General features: G+C 44.8%; 2 protein-coding genes across 4 annotated transcripts in view; both read left to right on the forward strand.

Annotated features, from left to right (window-relative positions):
* Nucleotides 1-23,237, forward strand: part of casp10 (caspase 10, apoptosis-related cysteine peptidase) — a 66,657-nt gene that overhangs the window by 35,920 nt on the left and 7,500 nt on the right. The gene's annotated exons all lie outside the window — the stretch shown is intronic.
* LOC117389040 (disintegrin and metalloproteinase domain-containing protein 23) lies at nucleotides 1,425-22,640 on the forward strand. Of its 3 annotated transcripts, none has more exons than XM_033986603.2 (26): nucleotides 1,455-1,758; nucleotides 2,237-2,454; nucleotides 2,821-2,897; nucleotides 4,846-4,909; nucleotides 5,567-5,649; nucleotides 5,739-5,802; nucleotides 7,332-7,404; nucleotides 7,662-7,729; nucleotides 13,990-14,055; nucleotides 14,145-14,213; nucleotides 14,535-14,701; nucleotides 14,828-14,912; nucleotides 14,983-15,070; nucleotides 15,531-15,582; nucleotides 15,787-15,886; nucleotides 15,976-16,047; nucleotides 16,447-16,533; nucleotides 16,640-16,720; nucleotides 16,795-16,845; nucleotides 16,914-16,977; nucleotides 17,082-17,187; nucleotides 17,397-17,516; nucleotides 17,598-17,766; nucleotides 19,542-19,653; nucleotides 19,985-20,075; nucleotides 22,470-22,640. In XM_033986603.2, exons 1-26 carry the CDS (start codon nucleotides 1,683-1,685, stop codon nucleotides 22,513-22,515), a joined length of 2,349 nt encoding a protein of 782 aa, XP_033842494.1. In that variant the 5' UTR covers nucleotides 1,455-1,682; the 3' UTR covers nucleotides 22,516-22,640. The 3 variants fall into 3 exon arrangements, with proteins under 3 accessions (XP_033842497.1, XP_033842494.1, XP_033842493.1); XM_033986602.2 differs by lacking the exon at nucleotides 19,985-20,075 and adding an exon at nucleotides 20,850-20,940 and having other exon boundaries at nucleotides 1,461-1,758; XM_033986606.2 differs by lacking the exon at nucleotides 19,985-20,075 and having other exon boundaries at nucleotides 1,425-1,758.

Consider the following 23,237-nt stretch of genomic DNA (forward strand, 5'->3'; position numbering starts at 1 on the left):
CAAACATGGCAAGTTACAGGAAATTCTTTAGTTGAGTCAAGCCCAAAGATTCTTGTAGAGTTTAACATCTGCCCTGTGAAATTCAATGTAAACCTGTGAATCCAAGACCCTACTGAATGTGTGGATTTTTCTTTCTTTTTTTTCTTAATCAGTGTTTCACTTGAAGGCCATGGGAGTGGCCCGTACGATAGCACAGTACTGATGTGTTATTTATGAACAAGATAATAAATATTTTGCATTTTTGTACAGACCTATGTTTGAATTCATAAAACGATTATTGGATGCCTGAAGAATTTGTACTGGTTGAAAATAACTTTTTATGGGATATAATTTGACTTGGAAATGTAATTAAAATTTTAAACAATAGAATAATAAATAAATAAAATTAAACAGTGACCGCCCACCCCACAATCCCCCCCCCCCCAAAAAAAAAACAAAAACAACAACAAATGTATATATATATATGTATATATGTATATGACCACAAGATTTATCATTTTATTTTAAATATGTTTCTGAAGCTTTATAAACCACAAATTTATTAGAACATTTCGCAGAACGTTACATTTTAAACAACCTTTTTGGACTTAAAAACAACCGTCTTATGGATACTAGCTACCACATAGCTGGTTAGCCTTCACAATGTCTTTAAACTCTAAATATTTGAATGGAGAATGTACTTCCTGAAGCTGAAAAGGCTGTCACGGTTGAGCTCCACCCAGCTTTCACTGCCACCGGTACACGCCCACTGCTTTCAGCAATGCTGCATAGTCATTTTGGTACAAACGCAAAAAAAACAAAACAAAAACAAATAACATAAAATACAAACAATAAATAAATAAATAAATAAATAAATAAATAAATAAATAAATAAATACCACGAGCGTTATCTGCAGCTCTCCACGGGGGGGGGGGCGCGGACCCTTTGTTGTGATGACGTTAACGATGACGTCAGCTCCCATTGGGCACTGCAGGTTTCTAAGGCGGAAGTAACTGGACTTGTTTTCCTTTTCATTTAATTCAAGTCATTTTAGATAAATAGTGGGATATAAAATATGCTAATTATAACATAATGATCCACGGGTGTCATAGATGATGCTACAGAGCAGAGATAATAGGTCTTCTTTAAGGCTGTTCTGCCCTTGATATGCATAAAGAGCAATAATGTAGGGTTTAATATCTTTCCTTATAACCTTCTTAGGCACTGCTCGGCCAGTGGGATGTCATTTAAATGCATTAACCATCAGTGCACTCTGCCTTACCCTTTACCGGATTGGGTCAATTGCTCTGTCTACCATGTGTCTGAGCCGTGCCTTTGAAGTCACCTGCTCTGCTTCCTGTGGCCTGCTTGGTTATGGGCTAAACGGGAAGTGGAGAGGGCAGAAGGGAGGGAGCGAAAAAACATGTTTGGTTGAGGAATCCGTCTGCTGCTGCTGTGGCCACCGCCTTCCTCTGCGCTCCCCCTCCTCCTCCTTCGCCTCCTCCTGCTCTTCTCTTCCAGCTCTCTATTGCAGCAGCAGCATCAGCACCACCAAGCCCCGGTCCGTGTCTTTCTCTGCCCGTGTGTGCGCGTCTCTGTCCCGGGTTCCATGAAGACAGTACCTCCCTACCACTATGGTCCGCCAGCTAACCATCGCCTTGACGTGTTGATATCGAGATATTTTAATTCTCAAATATGAATCATGCATTTGATATCTCTGGCCACTTTGCTCGTCAGCATCCCTTCGCGTTGGCTGTACCCATCACTAGCGTCATTCGGTATGTACTGCAACATAGTCTTGTATGTTGGTAACTTTGATCTTATCACATGTATGCTATTTCACTCTATTATTAGAATAAGATGCTGGGCTGGAGACTATCTACTTATACTCACAGTTGATAATAGGAAATAGTGTGTTCCCCAGACTGCGTATAGTGTGCGTGAGGCTGCACTGAGACACACTCAATCATCTTTGTCCAGCTCTGTAGATTATTTCTCTTTGTAATATCTTGTATGTTGAGAGAGAAGGTCATCAGTACTTATACTGATAAATCAGCCTGCACGAGATGTCTGCTTCTATTTCCTGCTGCTGTTTAGATTGCATAATGCACAGTGCATATTGTATGTCCTGCAGACTAACTATACATATTATGAGTAGGTAACAGTTTTGTTATGATCTAAAATCTATTTCCAATGTAAATAAAGCCTGGCTTTCCAAAATATATGTTTATATGTGATGTTGAAATTGTCTTGCAGTTTCTCAAGGAGTAGAGGACAAGGTTGAGAGGGATGCAGTGCTAACGCCACTGAAGCAACAGGCAACTGCAGCACCTGCTTCAGACAACACAACACACCATGCAGCAGAGCTTGTGATAACGTACCCCTCACGCTTGCTGTACTACCTGAACGACGACTCGGAGAGTGCCTATCATGATTTGGATACAAAAGTCAAAAACCAAGTCACAGAGGGACAGGTGAGAGCTGATAGCTGCTGTGTTTGATCTCCCTGTGTCATGCAGTGAGCTTTGATGTCTTAAGTCTATAATGTCCTCTCTCACCTATAACCTTTTCCTCAGTGTGCTATTCCACATAGCTTAGGAATGCATTGGCTTTTTGTGACTTTAAAAATAAAAGTAATCCTTGAGCTTTTGTGCTGAAGATGGCTTTTTTTTTTTTTACTCGATTTGAGTACTGCCATGTGACTTTGATTTATGTCCACATCCGCTGTTTGTGCAGAGTAGTACATTATAGATGCTGGAGGATTCTGCTCTCTAAAGTGCCATAGTCTAAAGATGGTTCACCACAACTGACTTGTATTTCTGTATCTGTGTTCTTTACAGCCAGTCCACCTGGCCCAGGCCAGCTTTCAGTTAGAAGCATTTGGTTCCAGTTTTGTCCTGGACCTTTCACTAAACAAGTAAGAACTACACCTCCTCTTATTTAACTACTTTAAGTGAAACAAACAACTAATCCTAGGTTTTAATCCTAATCCTAGGTTATTAGCCACTGTTAAAACTCCTGTCCTTTGAGTTTTGAGCATTGCATGTTCAAACATTAAGGGTATAATTTATCTGCTGAGTACACAATGTCCTTAAAAGTCAAAACCATGTAGCTCTTAGTGGTCACACAATGAACAAAGACAAAGTGCATTTAGAATGATCAGGGAACCATCGTTTCTGTGTTCATTCAAGTTAGCTTTAATTGCTTTGAACTGAGCAGAGTGAGATCACTGCCCTATCCAGAGACACAGGGCTTGCACTCTCACTCATATTGATTTGCTCCCTCCTCATAGCCACTCTACATGAGGGAAGGCACATGCACAAGGACATCAGAATGAGTTTCAACCCCCTAATGTGATTTAAAACTCAGTGCTACTCTGAAACATAGTAACTGAATCCTGTTAACATGGCTGAGTGTCTACTGTCTTGGAAACTTTGTGGTGGTAAGATGCCGATACAGTTCATAGTCTGTAGATGGTAAGCGTTTTCTGTCGGAGCAGAAAGCTGGTTTAATACTCACATACTGTTGTTTCCCTTGGTAAGCAGCGTGGTCCACCCCAGTCACTAATGAAGCTGCAGTAGAATGAGCAAAATACAAAATCTTGGAATTGGTTTGCTTTGGCAACCCATGTAAAATAAATTGTAATTATTCAATTAAATTGATTGAATAATTATGAGAGGCAGGACAGCTTGAACACAAATATTTCTGTCCTGTTTGTCATTGGTGTTTTCAGCTTTGACTGGGGGTCTGGGGACACACAAATGTTGTCCTGTTTAGACATTCAGGAGTGGCCCGCTGCAGAATAAACAGCACCTCTATGCTTGGACAATACACTGTGACCTTGACTCCAGCTGCTGCTTTTGTAGCTTATCTGTGAGATACATGAGCTAACTTCTGTATGGGCTTTTTGTGTGAGAATTCAGGGCTTGAATTCTGCTTAGTGGTAAATTTAGACAGGTTTGCAACCCACCAATAGATGCTCCTATGTTTGTTTAGCATAACTGGGGACCAACCAATGAGTATTCATAATCCTTTTAGATATGTTGCTGTGATTTGAGTGGCTTTGATCATGGCACTGCAGCCCTGCCAAGGATAAAAAAGAAATACATTTAAACATGTGTAAACACATCAGCATACGATGAAATAAAACAAAATTTTAGGTCAACTTGATCCTCAATTTCTCATTCATCTACAGTATGAGATGAATGACATTACACGAACACTAACACATATAAGCTCCTAGAGTGTCAGACCGTGGATAGATAATGCACTAATAATATTTGGGTTGCTTTAATGTAGTAAAGTATTAAATTGTGCCTTCCGTTCATCTCTACATCTTTATAGGTAACTGTAGAAAAAACACGGCCAAGCTTGAACACTTAACCTTGTGTAGCGCAGACCCCTACACACCCACACACACTTGTACAAAGACTGATAAACTCCGATAGGCCACTCGGCTCTCCCTGCCTCATGCAGCTAAAAATAGCCCTCACTTGGAGACCTCTCATGCTATGGCCAGCCACTCATAATGCTACACATTTCCTCCTCACATGCTGCTGAGCATCACTCGAAATGTCACGACACATCCAGCATCATTTTAGACTTTGAGCTCTGAAAATACATATATTTTTAATTTAATTTAATATATTATTATATTTGTCCAAATTGTGGCTGAATGTTTAGTGAGGAACCCACTGATTTACTTCTGCTTATGCTGCAAATCACTGAACTGTGTTCTTATGATTCTAGTACAGAGTAATCCAGCCACAGTGGTAATTAGGTTAGGTCTGTTTAACACCCAGCGCATCTTGATGGTTTAAAATGATTGTAACTTATCTCCATGTGTTTGTTTACTTTCATTTCAGTGATTTGTTATCTTCAGATTATGTTGAGATTCACTTTGAAGATGGCAAATCAGTTAAAACAAAGGTAAGACTTGCTCCGATTAAATGGTGATAAATGTTTTTAATGGTGAGATATATATATATATATGCATATGCATACACATAGATAGATATAAAATTATTATTATTATTATTAGATTTTTTTTTTTTTGCTAAGTTGCCACAGGAATGAATTTTTAAAAGAAACAAGGTAAAGATGACATAGAGGGAATAAGAGCCTCTTCCTGCCGCTGCTGCTGATTCAGGCACAGGGCTGGGCTGGCATTACTGGAGCTGAATCAGCAGGGTTTTTCTCCCCTGCAGCCTCCTGCTGGAGATGTGGTCATGTGACAGCAGGAGGGAGGGATGCGAGACAGGAGGAGAGAGAGCACTCTGCAGTGTGAGTGCAGAGCAGAGGATGGCGGGAGTGGAAAAGATAGGATGTCCTCTGCTCACCCTGGGCCTGACAGCTGAGTCACAGATAGTGAGAGGGCCCACTTTGTGACACATTAACTTATAGTGTTAACAAATCTGGGAAGAGGTGCCCCATAGACCCCCATAACACATACACTATGAATCCACTGTGGTACAAGCTGTTGGAAATCCTTGGGAGTTGAAAATGCCTGATGGCAGAGTAAAATGTGATCTGTATGCATTGTATTGTGCTGTCTTGATGCTGCATCAGCATTGTTCCTCTCCTCAGGGTGGTGAGCACTGCTACTACCACGGTCAGGTGAGGGGGAAAGATAGCTCCTATGTGGCCTTATCTACCTGCAATGGGCTGCAGTAAGTTCTGTGTCAGGCAAATGCACTGTATGTGGTGTGATCTGTGCTGCTGTTCCGCTCTTATTGTTTGTATCTTTGTGTCTTTATAGCGGGATGTTTGACGATGGAGTCTTCATGTATCTAATTGAGCCGTTAAACCAGACTAATTTTATAGTAAGTAATTTTGTTTTTTTCCAGTAACAAAATAGACTTGTCAGATGTTTTAATATAATAATTAAGATCCTAAAATTTGATTTAAATCCCTGATCTGAATCTTATCTGTGAACTTCCTGTGCAAATCCAAACATCACTGTCATACTGTCATATGCTCTGCTATTTCTACTCTCGGAATCTTATGGGCTATGTAGTATTGTAGTAAGTAATGTTGTATTTCTATTATTATGTATTTCTTGTATTTTTATGTATTTTTTTAAATGTATTTTTATGAAAGGGGATGTTGGGAGATTCTTTAGTTAAAACACCTTTTTAGCCTCCTGAGACTCGAGCATTGGTTATGTTCTATGTTTTTGGGGCAACGGAGAACCAATAAATGCAACAACTTTTACATGTCTGAGTTACCTCAAAACACAGTAAAGACACTATTATGTAAACCTGTCTGAGAAGGTCCAAACCTAGTCAGAACCATTTTAAACCCTGTCTCAATCTGCAAAGTCTGAATCTGTCCAGTTTAGGTAAAGGTCTAGGACCTAGAACCTAGTATGAATCAATCAAGACCCAATAAGAACCGGTCAAATCCTTTGCAAAACCAGTCCACACCAAGTCTGAAACAGTCCAGACCCAATCAGAACAGGCCGAAACCCTCAGAATCAATCCAAACCCAGTCTGAAGTACTCCAGACACAGTCTGATCCAGTCCAGATTCTGTCTAAACAAGTCCAGATCTAGTGTAAAAGCATCAAAATCTAATCAGAACTAGTTTAGACCCATTCTGAGCCAGCCCAGACCGTGTAATAATCAGTCCAGACCTAGTTGAACACAGTTCAAACATATGAATCTGTTCAAACAAAACAGAACCAGATTCATTCAAAATCTCATTCTAAATCAATCCAAACCCAACTAAGCATATAAACCTAGTCTGGCCCAGTCAAAACCGATTGAAACAAACCAGTCTAGACACAGTCTGAACCAGTTAATAAATTATTTAAATATGTTGAGTGAAGATGTTGGTGCTTTATATATTAAATATTTTGTACAAAAAATGTTCAATTTACAGAAATAAGATACAACATTGCTAAGTATAAATATCAGAATGCACAATGTCATCTCGCTACAATTTTTTACCCTGACCAATTTTTACTGCCTGACTTTTCAGGTGTGTAGGCATCCATCTTTAAATTACACTGTAAGGTGCTTTTCTCCCATGACATCACCAGATGGCACTATAAGTGTCCTTGTTCTTATAAGTGTCTACAACAGGTTTAAGTAAGTAATTTTTACATCATTTAGCTTAGACAACTAAATAAAGTCCAATCCATGTATGTGGAGGCAGGGTTTCAGGATGTTAAAAAATATTTAAGTTTTTTTGCAATGTCTTATCAAAGGTGTTCTAGTTATTTATTACTCCAGTTATTTTGGTGCACTTGTGCACAGAGATCTTAAACAACCACATCCATCCTCTGCTATCATCAGCTCCTGCATATTCCAGTTCCTTTATCGTAACAGTTACTGCTTCTGCTTTTGCAGGAAACATCTGCAAGGCCTCACACATTAAAACGGACCACCTCGCTTCGATGGAACAATGCTTCGGATGAACAGGGTAAACTTTCCATGGTTGTGCATTTTCACCTCCTCCAAGTGCCCCCACCCCTCACTGTTACCACTGCACTTTATATGCACTGACATCACCAGCTCTTGATTGAGGTCAACACCTACAGTTTGTCATTGCTATAGCTCCTTTATGCCCGTGTGTTAGGATGGCGTCCTTGGTGATTTGACCCTTAGACGATGCGCACTGTATATTTTTCAAGCTTATATTTTATGTAGTTGGTGGTATTATTGTGTGTTGTTTTACAGTGGATGAGGAACAGTTTTTCCCAGAGCTGGATGACTTGTCCTGGCTTAAGCGAAGGAAAAAGCGTGCTGTAAGACCTTTTTTTTTTGCAAAGTTTGCTTTACTCAAAAACAAATCTATCTCATAAAAGGCGGGCCCTTATAATTTTTCTTTCTTTATTTTTATATGTCATTTTATATTTTCATATGTTATATGGTAGATGTCTGATAAAAGGAAAGTGTGAAGCTCCTGGGTGTGCAAAACAGTTAAAGTAAAGTAAAAAAAAAACAACAACTAAAATTCACAAAAATGTAATAGGACTTATATAGAAATTGTGTCTAGACAAGTCCTTAAATCTCATTTTAGTGAGATATGCTTCAGGGTTACCATGGGAATTGTCAAAACCTAACAAATGCTCAATCTAACATCTACTGGACTATTCCACCAGAAACTAGCTACACCTATCTTTATATTTACCCCCAAATTTTTGTAGGGTCTGAAATCTGATATTCTTTTTTGCAAAGCTTGTTGCCACTTATTAGAGCAAATCAGACAACTGAGGCTAAAACTAAGGCAGCTTCACAAAGAGCCCAGCCATTTGTTTGTTCTCCAAAGGGTTCAGAAACTGTCGTAACGGTGCGGATAGGACCAAAGGATGCAGACCAGAGCAGTTTTAACAGTGTTTATTTACAGCGGTGAAAATGCAGTCTTTAAACAGGTCACAAGAGCAGGTACAGGAACCGGGGAGCGGGAGACGGGTCAGGCGGGTGCGGTGCAGGTAGAGGCGGGCAGGACAGGACCAGGACGGGGATAGAAGCAGGTGCGGTACCAGGGCAGGCGGATCAGACGAAGACCAGAGCGGGGAGCGGGTGACAAACCAGAGACCAGGACCGGACAGGAGACGAGACGAGCAGGAGACGAGACGAGCAGGAGACGAGACGAGCAGGAGACGAGACGAGCAGGAGACAAGACGAGCTGGAAGCGATACCGGGACTGGAACGTGGCGGCAGGAGCTGGGCGAGTAGAGGCAGGAATCTGGAGGGTGCATAAATCCAAATGAGCATTTGCCGGAAAGTACCATATAACAAAGCTTAGCAAGAAACATTCACGTTTTACACGCGGACGGTCTGGCACCGAGTGTAGACTGCCAAGCCTTCTTGTACTCAGCAGCAGGTGGTGGTGATTAGGCTGATGCACCCCAGGTGTGCACGGGAGGAGTCAGGCACTCCACCCAGCTCCAGACACACAGGTAGGGGAGGGGGAGAGAGCACGGGAGGACAGGGAAACTGACATCATGACAGTACCCCCCCCCTAAGGTCCACCTCCTGGTGGACCCCCAGGCTTGTCAGGATGAGCGCGGTGGAAGTCTCTCACCATGTCGGGGTCCAGAATGCGTGCCCTGGGCACCCAGGATCGCTCCTCCGGACCGTAACCCTCCCAATCGACGAGGTACTGGAGGCCCCTACCACGGCGACGAACGTCAATCAGGCGGCGGACGGTGAACGCCGGGTGGCCGTCAATGACTCGGGCGGGCGGTGGGGGATCGGCCGGAGGGCACAGGTCGCTGGTCCGGACTGGTTTAACCTGGGAGACGTGAAAGGTCGGATGAATCCGGAGAGACGGGGGTAACTGGAGGCGCACCGCCGATGGATTTATGATCCTCATGATCTTAAACGGTCCCAGGAATCGGGGGGACAGCTTACGGGAGTCCGTCTTCAGCGGGACCGTCTTGGCGGAGAGCCAAACCATCTGGCCAGGTTGGTATATGGGCGCCGGGACACGGTGGCGATCGGCCGTCGCCTTAGTGCGCGCTCCAGCCCGAAGAAGGGCCGCCCTGGCCTTCTTCCAGATCCGGCGACAGCGCTGGAGATGGCGCTGAACAGACGGGACGGCGAGGTCCCTCTCCTCCGTGGGAAAGAGAGGGGGTTGATATCCCAGCGATGCCTCGAAGGGGGACATACCAGTGGCGGAACTCACGAGGGAGTTGTGAGCGTACTCTATCCAGGGTAGGTGAGTACTCCAGGTCGCGGGGTTGGCGGAGGCTGTGCACCGTAGGGCCGACTCCAGGTCTTGGTTGGCCCGCTCCGTCTGCCCATTAGATTGTGGATGGAACCCGGACGTGAGGCTAACCGTGGCCCCCAAACTGTCGCAGAAAGACCGCCATACCTGAGAGGTGAATTGGGTCCCTCTGTCGGACACGATGTCCACCGGGATGCCGTGGAGTCGGAAGACATGACTGGTCAGCTGGTCGGCAGTTTCTTTGGCTGTGGGGAGCTTAGGCAGGGCAACGAAATGGGCGGCCTTGGAGAAGCGGTCCACAATGGTGAGAACCACCGTGTTCCCCTGGGAAGGGGGAAGGCCCGTCACGAAGTCCAAGGCGATGTGGGACCAAGGGCGACGAGGAACTGGGAGAGGATGCAAGAGACCAGAAGGGGGTGAGTGGGAGGCCTTGGCCCGAGCACATACCTGGCAGGCGGCGACATAAGCCCGGGTGTCTGTGTCCATCGTGGGCCACCAGAAGCGTCTCCTGAGGAGGGAGAGAGAGCGACCGGCACCAGGATGGCAGGCGAAACGGGAGGCATGGACCCACTGGAGCACCTGAGACCGGACAGAATCGGGAACAAACAGTTTATCTGGAGGGCCGTTACCTGGGTCGGGGTCGTTGGTCTGGGCCTCTCGGACGGTGTCCTCGATATCCCAATGGACCGCGGCCACCACACACGAGGAGGGGATAATTGTTTCTGCGGTGACCGGGCTATCCTCCAGGGCGAACTGGCGGGAGAGGGCATCTGGTTTGACGTTCCGAGATCCGGGGCGGTAGGTGAGGAGAAAGTTGAAGCGGCTGAAGAAGAGGGACCAACGAGCTTGACGGGGATTGAGGCGCCTGGCGGACTGGATGTACTCCAAGTTTTTATGGTCGGTCCAGACGATGAATGGTTGCTCCGCCCCTTCGAGCCAGTGGCGCCACTCCTCCAAGGCCAGCTTTACGGCAAGGAGCTCCCGATCCCCCACATCATAATTGACCTCGGCCGAGGACAATCGCCGGGAAAAGAAGGCGCAGGGACAGAGGCGGTTGTGGGGGTCGAACCTCTGCGAAAGCACGGCCCCCACTCCCGAGTCGGAGGCGTCGACCTCCACGATGAATTGCCGTGAAGGGTCGGGCTGGTGCAGGATGGGAGCGGAGGTAAATAGTCTCTTAAGCTTCTCGAAGGCTGTCTGCGCCTCAGGAGACCAGGCAAACGGCAAAGCAGGAGAGGTGAGTTTAGTTAAGGGCGAGATAACCCTACTAAAATCCCGGATGAAACGTCTATAAAAATTGGCAAAGCCGATAAATCTCTGGAGCTGTCTCCGGCTGGTAGGAACGGGCCACTCAGTGACAGCCTGGATCTTTTCAGGGTCAGCTCTTACTTGGCCCCGCCCCACAATGAAGCCCAAAAAGCTGACCTCCTCTGCGTGAAACTCGCATTTCTCAGCTTTCACGAACAGTTTATTCTCGAGGAGGCGCTGGAGAACCTGGCGAACGTGCTGATGATGCTCCTGGGGGGACCGCGAGAAAATCAAGATGTCATCCAAGTAAACAAAGACGAATCGGTTAAGGAAATCACGGAGCACATCGTTGATGAGGGCTTGGAATACGGCAGGGGCGTTGGTGAGACCGAAGGGCATAACCAAGTATTCGAAATGTCCCAGGGGTGTCTTGAAGGCCGTCTTCCATTCGTCTCCCTCCCTGATGCGCACCAGGTGGTACGCATTCCGCAAATCCAACTTTGAGAAGATGGTCGCACCGTGGAGGGGCGTAAATGCCGAGTCCAGTAAGGGAAGCGGGTATTTATTCTTTACGGTTATATTGTTCAGACCCCGGTAATCAATGCAAGGCCGCAGGGATTTGTCCTTCTTAGCCACAAAGAAGAACCCCGCTCCCACGGGTGAAGTGGACGGGCGGATGATTCCGGCAGCCAGGGACCCACGGATATAGTCCTCCATTGACTCGCGTTCAGGTTTAGACAGGTTATATAGCCTGCTAGATGGTAGTGGGGCACCCGGCAGGAGGTCAATGGCGCAGTCATATGGACGGTGGGGCGGTAAAGAGAGGGCCTTGCTCTTGCTAAAAACCTCCCCCAGGTCGTGATATTCAGCAGGCACCGAGGACAGATTGGGGGTGTCTGGGGACGGATCAGCGACAGGAACAGACCTCCCGGCCGGAGGGAGGGCGGACCGAAGGCACTTGGCGTGGCAATCGGGACTCCAGCCCGAAACTCCGCCCCTGGCCCAATCGAAAACAGGGTTGTGGGCGCGTAGCCAGGGGTAACCAAGGACCAGAGGAGAAGCGGAGGAGGACAGGACATGAAACTGACGGTTCTCTTGGTGGTTGCCGGACAGAATCACGGTGACAGGTTCTGTGATGTGAGTGATGTGCCCCAGAAAACGTCCATTGAGCCCCTGGGCATTTAAGGGGCGTTCGAGGGGCTCCAGGTAGACCCCGAGCTGCTCCGCGACTTGGGCATCAATAAAGTCCCTCTCAGCCCCGGAGTCGATAAGGGCGGAAACGCATAAGGTCTCTGTGCGAACGCACAGGGTGGCGCTGAGCCGCAGTCTATTAGAAGAGTCCAGGATGTGTTGCTCGCCCACCAGTACTCCCAGTGCTACTGGTGGGCCCCCCCTTTTGGCCGAACTGGGCAAGTGACCACATAATGTCCGCGCTCACCGCAGTAGAGGCAAGCCCCGGCCAGACGACGCCTCCGTTGACGCTCCTCGGTCGACACAAGGGTCCTGTCGAGTTGCATGGGCTCATCCGGCGGGGGCGGGGCAGCGCGTGGCTCCGGCGGGACCGGTGACCGGCGTCTCTCTCGGCGACGAGCCCGTAGGCGGTTGTCTATACGGTGAGTGAGGGAGATGAGGGTCCGCAGGTCGGGGGGTTCGTCCCGGGAAACCAATTCATCTTTCAAAGTCTCGTTCAGGCCCCGCACAAACACAGCCCGCAGCGCGCTGTCCGTCCAGTCCAGCTCCGCCGCATGTGTCCAGAATTCAATGGAATAATCCGCTACCGTCCTGGAGCCCTGGCTGAGAGTCAATAACCGGGAGGCAGCATTGTCCTGGTAGTGCGGGTGGTCAAACACCAGCTTAAACGTGGACACAAATTCATTAAAATCCAGGCTATCCACAGACGTCTTCATTAGGCGCGCCTCTGCCCACTGGAGAGCTCTGCCCCGGAGTAATCCACATATATATCGGATCTTGGTGGCCCCCGAGCTGAAACGAGAAGGGCATTGCTGGAACATGAACTCGCACTGGAACAGGAATCCGCGACAGAGGTGAGGTTGTCCAGCATACGGCTCCGGATCCGTGCCTCTCGGCTCCGGGAGGCATGGTGGCGCTCCAGCTGCAGCAGGCGGGGTGACGAGGAGCGCGGCCACCTGGTGGTTAAGCTGTGCCACCTGCTGGGACAATGTCTGATTTAGCTCCAATAGAGTTCGAATGGATTGTTCGTGCTGACCCAGCACCGCCTCGGGGTGAGAGTGCGTGAGGCGGCGCATCTGGTCCGGATCTGAGCCTGCTTGGTCCATAGTGGCCAGACCGTTCTGTCGTAACGGTGCGGATAGGACCAAAGGATGCAGACCAGAGCAGTTTTAACAGTGTTTATTTACAGCGGTGAAAATGCAGTCTTTAAACAGGTCACAAGAGCAGGTACAGGAACCGGGGAGCGGGAGACGGGTCAGGCGGGTGCGGTGCAGGTAGAGGCGGGCAGGACAGGACCAGGACGGGGATAGAAGCAGGTGCGGTACCAGGGCAGGCGGATCAGACGAAGACCAGAGCGGGGAGCGGGTGACAAACCAGAGACCAGGACCGGACAGGAGACGAGACGAGCAGGAGACGAGACGAGCAGGAGACGAGACGAGCAGGAGACGAGACGAGCAGGAGACAAGACGAGCTGGAAGCGATACCGGGACTGGAACGTGGCGGCAGGAGCTGGGCGAGTAGAGGCAGGAATCTGGAGGGTGCATAAATCCAAATGAGCATTTGCCGGAAAGTACCATATAACAAAGCTTAGCAAGAAACATTCACGTTTTACACGCGGACGGTCTGGCACCGAGTGTAGACTGCCAAGCCTTCTTGTACTCAGCAGCAGGTGGTGGTGATTAGGCTGATGCACCCCAGGTGTGCACGGGAGGAGTCAGGCACTCCACCCAGCTCCAGACACACAGGTAGGGGAGGGGGAGAGAGCACGGGAGGACAGGGAAACTGACATCATGACAGAAACAGATTCAGTTTGAATTGGATGTCATTTCAGTCAGGCGTTTTAGGAAAAAATAGGCCAGATTTTTAAATGTATGTTAATATTTTGTGTGACAGATGCCTCGAAATATCTTTGAAGAGATGAAATATTTGGAGCTCATGATTGTCAGTGATCACAGCATGGTACGTTTTCATTTTTTTTTAAGCAGACTAGTTTGTGAAGTGTATTGCTTCAGCTTATGTATGTTTCACTTTCTTGTTTTTTTCTGTAGCACAAGAGACATAGGAACAAGCAGCATACAAGAAATTTTGCAAAGTCTGTCGTCAATCTTGTGGATGCTGTGAGTATGCATATTTTGGATATTGTCGCAATGCATGTATGTATTTGTGTATCCGTAATGCTATGCTGAGTTGTATGGTATATGCTCTTTTTTACCTTCATATTGTGACATTTTGGACAAGCTTCTGGCCAATATTTAAAATGCACTGCTTAACATAAATAATATATAATTCATATTTTAAGTTATATGTTTTATACATCCTCATATCCCTCTATGACCTAGTGTTTTTTCTGACCAATTCATTCAGATAATTATTCAAACCTCACAATTCTTTGCCCCCTCTCTATTTTTTGTCTCATTCACTTGCAATGTCAATGACAGATCTTCAAAGAACAACTGCATACACGTGTGGTACTTGTTGCCGTGGAGATCTGGACAGACAAGGATCAGATACCGATCAGTGTGAGGCCACTGGAAATGCTCAGAGATTTCTCCAAGTATAGACAACAAAGCATCAAACATCATGCAGATGCTGTACATTTGTTCTCGTAAGACAACTTATACTATTATTTATTATTACCACAAACAGATTTTAGAAAATTTTATTCATGAAAATGTGTAACAAGGTCATATGTTTTACTTCACTGTATATTATCTACTTCAAATGTATCTAGAAATGTGACGTTCCACTATCGCAGAAGCAGTGCAGCGTATTTTGGAGGCATGTGCTCCATCAGCCGTGGAGTAGGGGTCAATGAGGTTAGATCTGCTCAATAGTACCATTGGCGTGATTTGGCATGACAATAATAATTATTCTGCTTGTCCTTAGTATGGCACCACATGGTCTATGGCAACATCGCTCTCACAGAGTTTAGCACAGAACCTCGCCATTCAGTGGGATCCAGCGAACAAGAGAAGTACACATCACACTTGCATCACATTATTTTTATTATTAGTTCACACAAGCAAACATAAATACCTGTAGCCTGCCAACCTCATGTTTAGTGGGGCTTGCTGTCTAAATGTGCTGGAGGTGCTTCGTTCTGCATCTTTTTATGCGGCCGCTGTAACATTTTTGTAATTTTAGGTTGTTTTTTTTTATTTGTGGTTTCAAGATTCACCCCAAACTGTTTTACATACACAGGAGCTTCACACTTTCCTTTTATCAGACATCTACCATATAACACTACAAAAATTTGCCAACAGTTGCCGAATAAAACAATAAACAGTTACCTTTAGTTCACAATGAGTTATATACAGACTTTAATATATGTAATCGGCAAATAATATAATGTGATTCTTCAAACTTGCACCAAGATCAAGATCTCAGTTCATTTGTTTAACTCGATTTCAGTTGTTTTTGCTTTTTATTTGCAGAGGAATGTGGCTGTGCTGACTCCTGGAGCGGCTGCCTCATGGAGGACACTGGGTAAGACCCTGGCACAAAAATTTTAACAGCAGAAATAATATACCATGTGTAAGGACTTTGCTTGGTATATTAAAATACACTGAATTGAAAACAGATCCAAGCCTTCCAGTATATACTGTACTTTCAACATACAATTTACTGTCTACTATTTAAATAGACCCAGAAAACACATTTAAAATTTCTATTCTCATTTTTACTTCACAGAGTTCAACATTCAAGGAAATTTTCCAAATGTAGCATCTCTGACTACAAAGATTTCCTTTTAAAAGGTGGAGGGTCATGTCTTTTTAACAGGCCAACCAAGGTGACATGCTCTCTGTGCTTTCATCTCCTGTATATCATCGTAAATCAATGTGGCTCTGTCCTTCACACTCCTCTGGTTTTGTCTGGCAGCTGTTTGAACCAACTGAATGTGGGAACGGATTTGTTGAAGTAGGAGAGGAGTGTGACTGCGGAGGAAGAGCTGTAAGTTACTTTTGACATCATTATGGTTTCCTCATTTTATATATGTGCCAATACTGTTTCCAATGTGTGAAACTCTGGAAGGAAGTGTCCTTTTTTTGAATCCCAATGGTGATCTACTTAAGCCAAAAAAAAAAAAAAAAAAAAAATACTTTGTTACTTTAATTTTGTGAATAGAAATACTAATATTCATATGGCATTTAGCAAACTCCATACCATCAATATTATAATTTACGATGCTCATGGAATCCCTCTCTCTCCTAACTACATTTCAGTTGTAAACAATAAAAATGTATTTGTATTTTTTCCTTAAAAAACATATTTCTTTCTACTGTGTTCTATTTTTGTCCAGGGTTTGTAATTTGTTAGCTGTTGTGATGTAAAATCTGTGCTCATTTACAGGAGTGTTACAAGGAATGTTGCAAGAAATGTTCTCTTGCAAATGGGGCACATTGTAGCGATGGGCCGTGCTGCAACGTAACCTGTCTGGTATGAACTTTTTAAAGCTTACTACATTAACTGAACACAACACTAGTTTTTTGTTTGTTTTTTGTTTTATTTTTGCCACCTAACCAACCCAGTTTCTTCTTTCTAGTTTTTTCCTAGAGGGTACAGTTGCCGCTATGCTGTGAATGACTGTGACATTTCAGAAACCTGCTCTGGGGACTCTGGACAGGTGACTTGTTATTTAAAATCATATTACATTTCTGTAGTGTGAATTATTATCTTGAATTGTATCATTGTTTGCAGTGCCCCCCCAACCTTCATAAACAGGATGGTTATCTCTGTCAGGTCAGCCAGGTAAGAGCAGACATTCAGAGGAGCATGAGTATTAACACGATGTCTCATGTGTGTGTGATCTGCCATAGGGTCGTTGTTACAGTGGAGAGTGCAAGACCAGAGAGAATCAATGTAAATATATCTGGGGTCCTAGTAAGTTTCTGTTTGATATTATCTAATGACAGAAAACATGTGTTTGCGGTGTGTACTGCACGTATCTGTTTCCTCTGTTTTCTTTTTGTTTCTTTTTCATTCAGAGGCTGGAGGCTCAGAGAAATTTTGCTATGAGAAGCTCAACACTGAGGGCACAGAGAAAGGCAACTGTGGGAGAGATGGAGACAAGTGGATCCAGTGTAGCAAACAGTTAGTTTGGCTTTAAAAATATATAAAAATAAAGATATTACAATAAAAGATGTTACTGAAAATAAAAACATGTAGCATCTGTAGGCCCTTTCTATAGTCTTCTTTAACTTACTATAATTTCAGTAAGTCATCAAGATAATCAAAGTTCAATTAATTTTTAAGTAGTAAAATAGATAGTAGTTGTAATTTTGCTTATTGTGTTATTTCAGTGACGTCTTCTGTGGGTACCTTTTGTGTTCCAACATTGGACGCAATCCACGCATTGGCATTATGAAAGGAGAAATTACACCCACAACCTTTAACCATCAAGGCAAGCTTGTAGACTGCAGGTAAACATGTGTGTGTTTGGGAAAGCGTGGGCTCCTGTTACTTTAGATGTGTGTCTCATTTCTTCACCCCTTGTTCCACAGTGGCGGCCATGTTCTCTTAGATGATGACACTGACTTAGGCTACGTGGAGGATGGCACTCCGTGTGGGCCGTCAATGATGTGCCTTGACCATAAGTGTCTCCCCATCCAGTCCCTGAACATGAGCAGCTGCCCCTCTGGACCTAACGGACAGGTGTGCTCTGCCCATGGGGTAAGTCCACATACATCCACATACTCAACTCACTTCTTGAAGAAAAAAAACAATGAACTTCTGGTATTTCTGTAGTCAGATAAAGTCATTTTTCCCTTTATCTTGTTTTGGCTGCTGTACCACCATCTTTCTTCAGTGTCTCCTGGTCACAAGTCAAAGTCTAAAAAAAAAATCAGTCTCATTGTCTAAACCATTTCAAGATTCTTAAAAATTCCATTACACCCAGGTATGACAATTACTCAAAATAATAACCGGATTTTTTTCTTTTTTTCCTTTCTCAAAAGTTTCAAATACTGGTTGATGTTTGAGAAAGAAAGAACTAAATCCTTGTCCTAATAATATTGTTTTGAGCCCATATGGAAGTCTAAGGGAGGCTTTACTGTCACATGCATAACTTTATAGGAGTGTGCATGCTTCCCTGACAGACTGCCCTACTTCTTGCGAGATGGTTAAAAAACAAAATACAGTATATAAGTATTCTAAACTGAACTGTTACATACACTCACCTGAAGGATTATTAGGAACACCATACTAATACGGTGTTTGACCCCCTTTCGCCTTCAGAACTGCCTTAATTCTACGTGGCATTGATTCAACAAGGTGCTGAAAGCATTCTTTAGAAATGTTGGCCCATATTGACAGGAGCATCTTGCAGTTGATGGAGTTTTGTGGGATGTACATCCAGGGCACGAAGCTCCCGTTCCACCACATCCCAAAGATGCTCTATCGGGTTGAGATCTGGTGACTGTGGGGGCCATTGTAACTCATTGTCTTGTTCAAGAAACCAATTTGAAATGATTCGAGCTTTATGACATGGTGCATTATCCTGCTGGAAGTAGCCATCAGAGGATGGGTACATGGTGGTCATGAAGGGATGGACATGGTCAGAAACAATGTTTAGGTAGCCCGCGGCATTTAAACGATGCCCAATTGGCACTAAGGGACCTAAAGTGTTGCCAAGAAAACATCCCCCACACCATTACACCACCACCACCAGCCTGCACAGTGGTAACAAGGCATGATGGATCCATGTTCTCATTCTGTTTACGCCAAATTCTGACTCTACCATTTGAATGTCTCAACAGAAATCGAGACTCATCAGACCAGGCAACATTTTTCCAGTGTTCAACTGTCCAATTTTGGTGAGCTCGTGCAAATTGTAGCCTCTTTTTCCTATTTGTAGTGGAGATGAGTGGTACCCGGTGGGGTCTTCTGCTGTTGTAGCCCATCCGCCTCAAGGTTGTGGCTTCACAAATGCTTGGCTGCATTCCTCAGTTGTAACGAGTGGTTATTTCAGTCAACTTTGCTCTTCTATCAGCTTGAATCACTCGGCCCATTCTCCTCTGACCTCCAGCATCAACAAGGCATTTTCGCCCACAGGACTGCCGCATGCTGGATGTTTTTCCCTTTTCACACCATTCTTTGTAAACCCTAGAAATGGTTGTGCGTGAAAATCCCAGTAACTGAGCAGATTGTGAAATACTCAGACCGGCCCGTCTGGCACCAACAACCATGCCACGCTCAAAATTGCTTAAATCACCTTTCTTTCCCATTCTGACATTCAGTTTGGAGTTCAGGAGATTGTCTTGACCAGGACCACACCCCTAAATGCATTGAAGCAACTGCCATGTGATTGGTTGATTAGATAATTGCATTAAGGAGAAATTGAACAGGTGTTCCTAATAATCCTTTAGGTGAGTGTATATAACGGTATATGCACTGGAGAAAAACATACTGCAAAATGCAAAACACCTTTTGTTGTTTATTGTGTACAGGTGTGCAACAATGAAGCTACATGCACTTGTGACGCCACGTGGGCAGGAACAGACTGTAGCATGCCTGATCCGCCCAAAGAGACTAAGGCCACTCAGGATGAAGGACCCAAGGGTTGGTTTTATATCTTTGACAAGTTGTATTACTTTATACACTCTGTATAATTTGAAATGAGTGCCATAAAATGCAGCATAAAGTTGCAAGGCATATCAAATATGTGACCAGTAGTTTTAATCATTTATTTTACTGTTGATTTGCTGGCAGTTACTAAAACATAATTTGATAAAAACACTTCCAAATGATTAGTTTGTTACAGTATATGGTCATACAGACTTCACTAACTGGAGCAGATTTGGAGGTACGAGGAGGTGGTTATAGGGGGCGCAGAAGCCTGCTGTTTTTGTTTTGACCAGGTGGTAATAATGCTGCTTTTCCCTCTGCACAGTGAGCGTGGCCACTAACAGGCTGATAGGGGCAGTAGCAGGGACCATTCTGGCCCTGGGGGTGATATTTGGAGGCACAGGGTGGGGAATAGAGTAAGCATTTGAACCCTTTCACAGCTCTTCCTCTCATAGTGGTGCCTCAGTGTGCGGGCGGTCTCGTGAGCCGGCCTGAGCCCGTGTGTGCGTCCCGGTGGCTTTGTGTTTACTCGTGTGTGTCGGTGATGACCATATAACTGTTGTGATTGGATGTTTTCAGTGTTGTGTGATTGATTGATGGATTCCTCCTCCTTCCCTTCTCCTCTTGCTCACTTCCTGTTGTTCTGCATTACAACAAGCCTCTCTCTTCATCTTCCTCTCCCCTCTCCTTCCTCTTATTCTTAGTTGTTATGTTGTTGCTCCTATGATCCTCTCCTTTCTGGGGCATGTGGGGCATTGAGATAGATGTTAGTCTTGAGACGTGTCCAGAGTGACCTGGCTTGTCAGTCAGTGGTAGGCTGTGTGGTGACTGGGACCCTAAAATATGTATATTCACCATTCATACTGTGGGTATCATTTACATATCATCTGTTAAACTGTTGAATTAAATTTGCCGATGGTCTAGTCTTCTGCACAAGCATATAAATATCACTATGCACTACCTCAACTGACACCAGATAAATGTACAGTTACTAGTTTATTTGCATCATTACATTGAGTTATATCTTAGGTCTGAAAAGCATGCCAAAATCAAAACCAGTCATTCTATTGTAATAGTATACTATGGTATGTTCTTGTTCCATGTGAAATCATCATTGTACGGTTACATGTCATTAATAACACTTCAAGTGAGCACACAAACTCATGTCTTTTTCCCATAACCCTTTACAGGTCCTAGTGCCACCAATCTTATAATAGGCTCCATCGCCGGAGCCATCCTTGTGGCTGCCATAGTGCTGGGGGGGACTGGATGGGGCTTTAAGTAAGCAACACGTCGCATGCCTCTCCTGCTCTAACTCTAGCATCCCTGCTGCTTCTAGACACAGGGTTTGAGCTCCTGCTACCGACTTGAAGCCCTGGGCTGGACGAGATGCAATCGTGCTTATTTTTTACCTGCATGTAAACAGTACATATCTGGCTATCATCCACTGTGTATGGCTGTTTTTTAATGGAGATCAGGATGTGAAGGTAGAAACCTCCACATCCTGTGGGGCTTGTCTCTGAATCTGTAGCAGAAACTCAAACTGATTGGACAGGCTTAATGTTTGACGTGCATGTACAATGAGGGATCAGAGCTTTAAATGAGAGTGCAGTGAAACACTTCAGATTCCTCTCACTAATACACTGCATAGATTCCGGAAATGGTAAAGTACTATTTGTACAGTTGCCTATTATAATATGATCCAATCAATGACTAATTAGCCTGCTGTCTTGAGCAACAGGGGTGTTAACTTGGACCTAAATAGGCCTAAGCTTTAAACGAATTATCCAATCCTGCAGCCACCAAAGCATGCCAGGTAGCAAAGCATCATGCAAGACAATGACCAAATATCTGAAGACATTCTGCATGTTGACTTGTTTGATTTGGAGGAGGCCAGTTCATTGCACAAAGGCTGATCACAGGTCCCATTGTTGTCATGCTCTCATCACATCCATCACTTCTCTCTCAATCCGTCAGTGTTTGAGGGTGAGACTTTAAATGGAGTGGTTAAGGGCTGCAGAGGCAGAAGTCAGGACCTATTTGTTGGCAGCCTTTGTGCCATGGCTGGCCACACCCACCTGGATTCCCAGGCTCCGCCCTAGTGCAGAGCAGGACTCTCGGACCCGCCCACACCAGCTGCCATTGCTGCCTGCTTCACAGACCTGGTACAGACACGGCGCATTGCACTGCATGAATCATAGCAATAGTGCCACCTCCAAATGGCCTACTATTGGAACAGATGCATGAGAGAGTGAAAAGGCCCCACAACAAGCCACAGTACGGGGAGGTTACGCATCACTCCTGGTGTTGTACATGTCGTCCCAATGTTGTGGTTCTTACTGCTGCCACTGTAGTCATCCTCTGTGTGCTTATTTCCTCTCTCCCTCTATACAGTAAAGTTTGTGTTAGTTCTTTCCTCCCAGCTGGTTATGTTTTGAGTGGAACTAATGTCTTTTCCATCAAAACGGGTAACGGAACACATCTCTTCACTTTGTCTCCTCGTTGCACGCATAAGTCAGATTCCAAAAAGGCAGCTGGAGATATTTGTCATCACCAGACTAAAAACAATATAAATACTGATTCAAATAGTTTTAAATGCTCAAATACTCCCACTGCCTTTTTGTCAGTATTTCCCAAGCCAACATGGACCAACCTTCCTCACTTCAGTGTATTTAGTATTTTTGTTGTCTTGTGTCACAAAGTGTGTCCAAACTGAAGATGTCAGTGTGGTAGCTTGTCCAGGTTGCACTGTGTGTGTTGTAAATGTACCCAATATTGACACTAACCATTTTCTCTGGTCTTGCCCCAAGAAATGTGAAGAAACGACGGTACGACCCCAACGCCACAGCCATTTAACCTGAGGAAAGTTGGCAATCACAGATGGACTCCTCCAAGGCTTCTTCAGTTGGTAACCCGACTGCTGGACTGCACTTATTGCTGCTGATCTTTGGCATTAGATTTACTTGAAAAAAAAAACTAAACAAACATAGTGGACATTTTAACAAATTCCATTGTAGAACTATAGAAATACAGCCATTTCAAAATAACCTCTCCCATTTCTCGAGCTGACCCCTACCCATATCTAGAGTGTCAGATCCTCTTCCATCCTTAAGTGCCAGTGCAGGCGTTCAGGCGGAAGCCATACCACTCTTACCTGGCATGATAATCCGCACAAAGTATGCTGCTTGCTGGTGCCCTGGCATGAGGAGCCCAGTTAGTGGGGCTTTGCATGGCTACGAAAGCTACGACTATTTATACAGCAAAAACAACATACTGAAGTGAATAATTTCCAGCGTGGAATAGCCTTTGTAGAACCCTGTGGAAACTGGGTGAGGCTCCTGTGGTTATTTTAAGGAGCTTGGTGCATGAGTGGGCCCAAGAGGGTGGTGCAGTGCACATAGTCAACACACACATCCAATAGTGTACATACAAGAAGAGTCTGGGGTGGGCAGCATACTCAGCAAGGCCATCAGTCATTTTGTTTAACAACATTATAGCATGCTATACTGTATAGCGGGTGTTATGGACCAAATCATATTTTAAAATAATAATTATTATAATAACAAATTCAACTTGCC

Source organism: Periophthalmus magnuspinnatus, chromosome 21 (assembly GCF_009829125.3).
Source record: "Periophthalmus magnuspinnatus isolate fPerMag1 chromosome 21, fPerMag1.2.pri, whole genome shotgun sequence".
Lineage (NCBI taxonomy): Eukaryota > Metazoa > Chordata > Actinopteri > Gobiiformes > Gobiidae > Periophthalmus > Periophthalmus magnuspinnatus.

Coding starts and splice junctions, on each gene's coding strand:
- LOC117389040 (XM_033986603.2), top strand. CDS start 1,683: ATGCATTTGATATCTCTGGCCACTTTGCTCGTCAGCATCCCTTCGCGT. Junction 14,702..14,827: donor GATGCTGTACATTTGTTCTC/GTAAGACAACTT, acceptor AAATGTATCTAG/AAATGTGACGTTCCACTATC. Junction 15,583..15,786: donor TGCCTCATGGAGGACACTGG/GTAAGACCCTGG, acceptor TTTACTTCACAG/AGTTCAACATTCAAGGAAAT.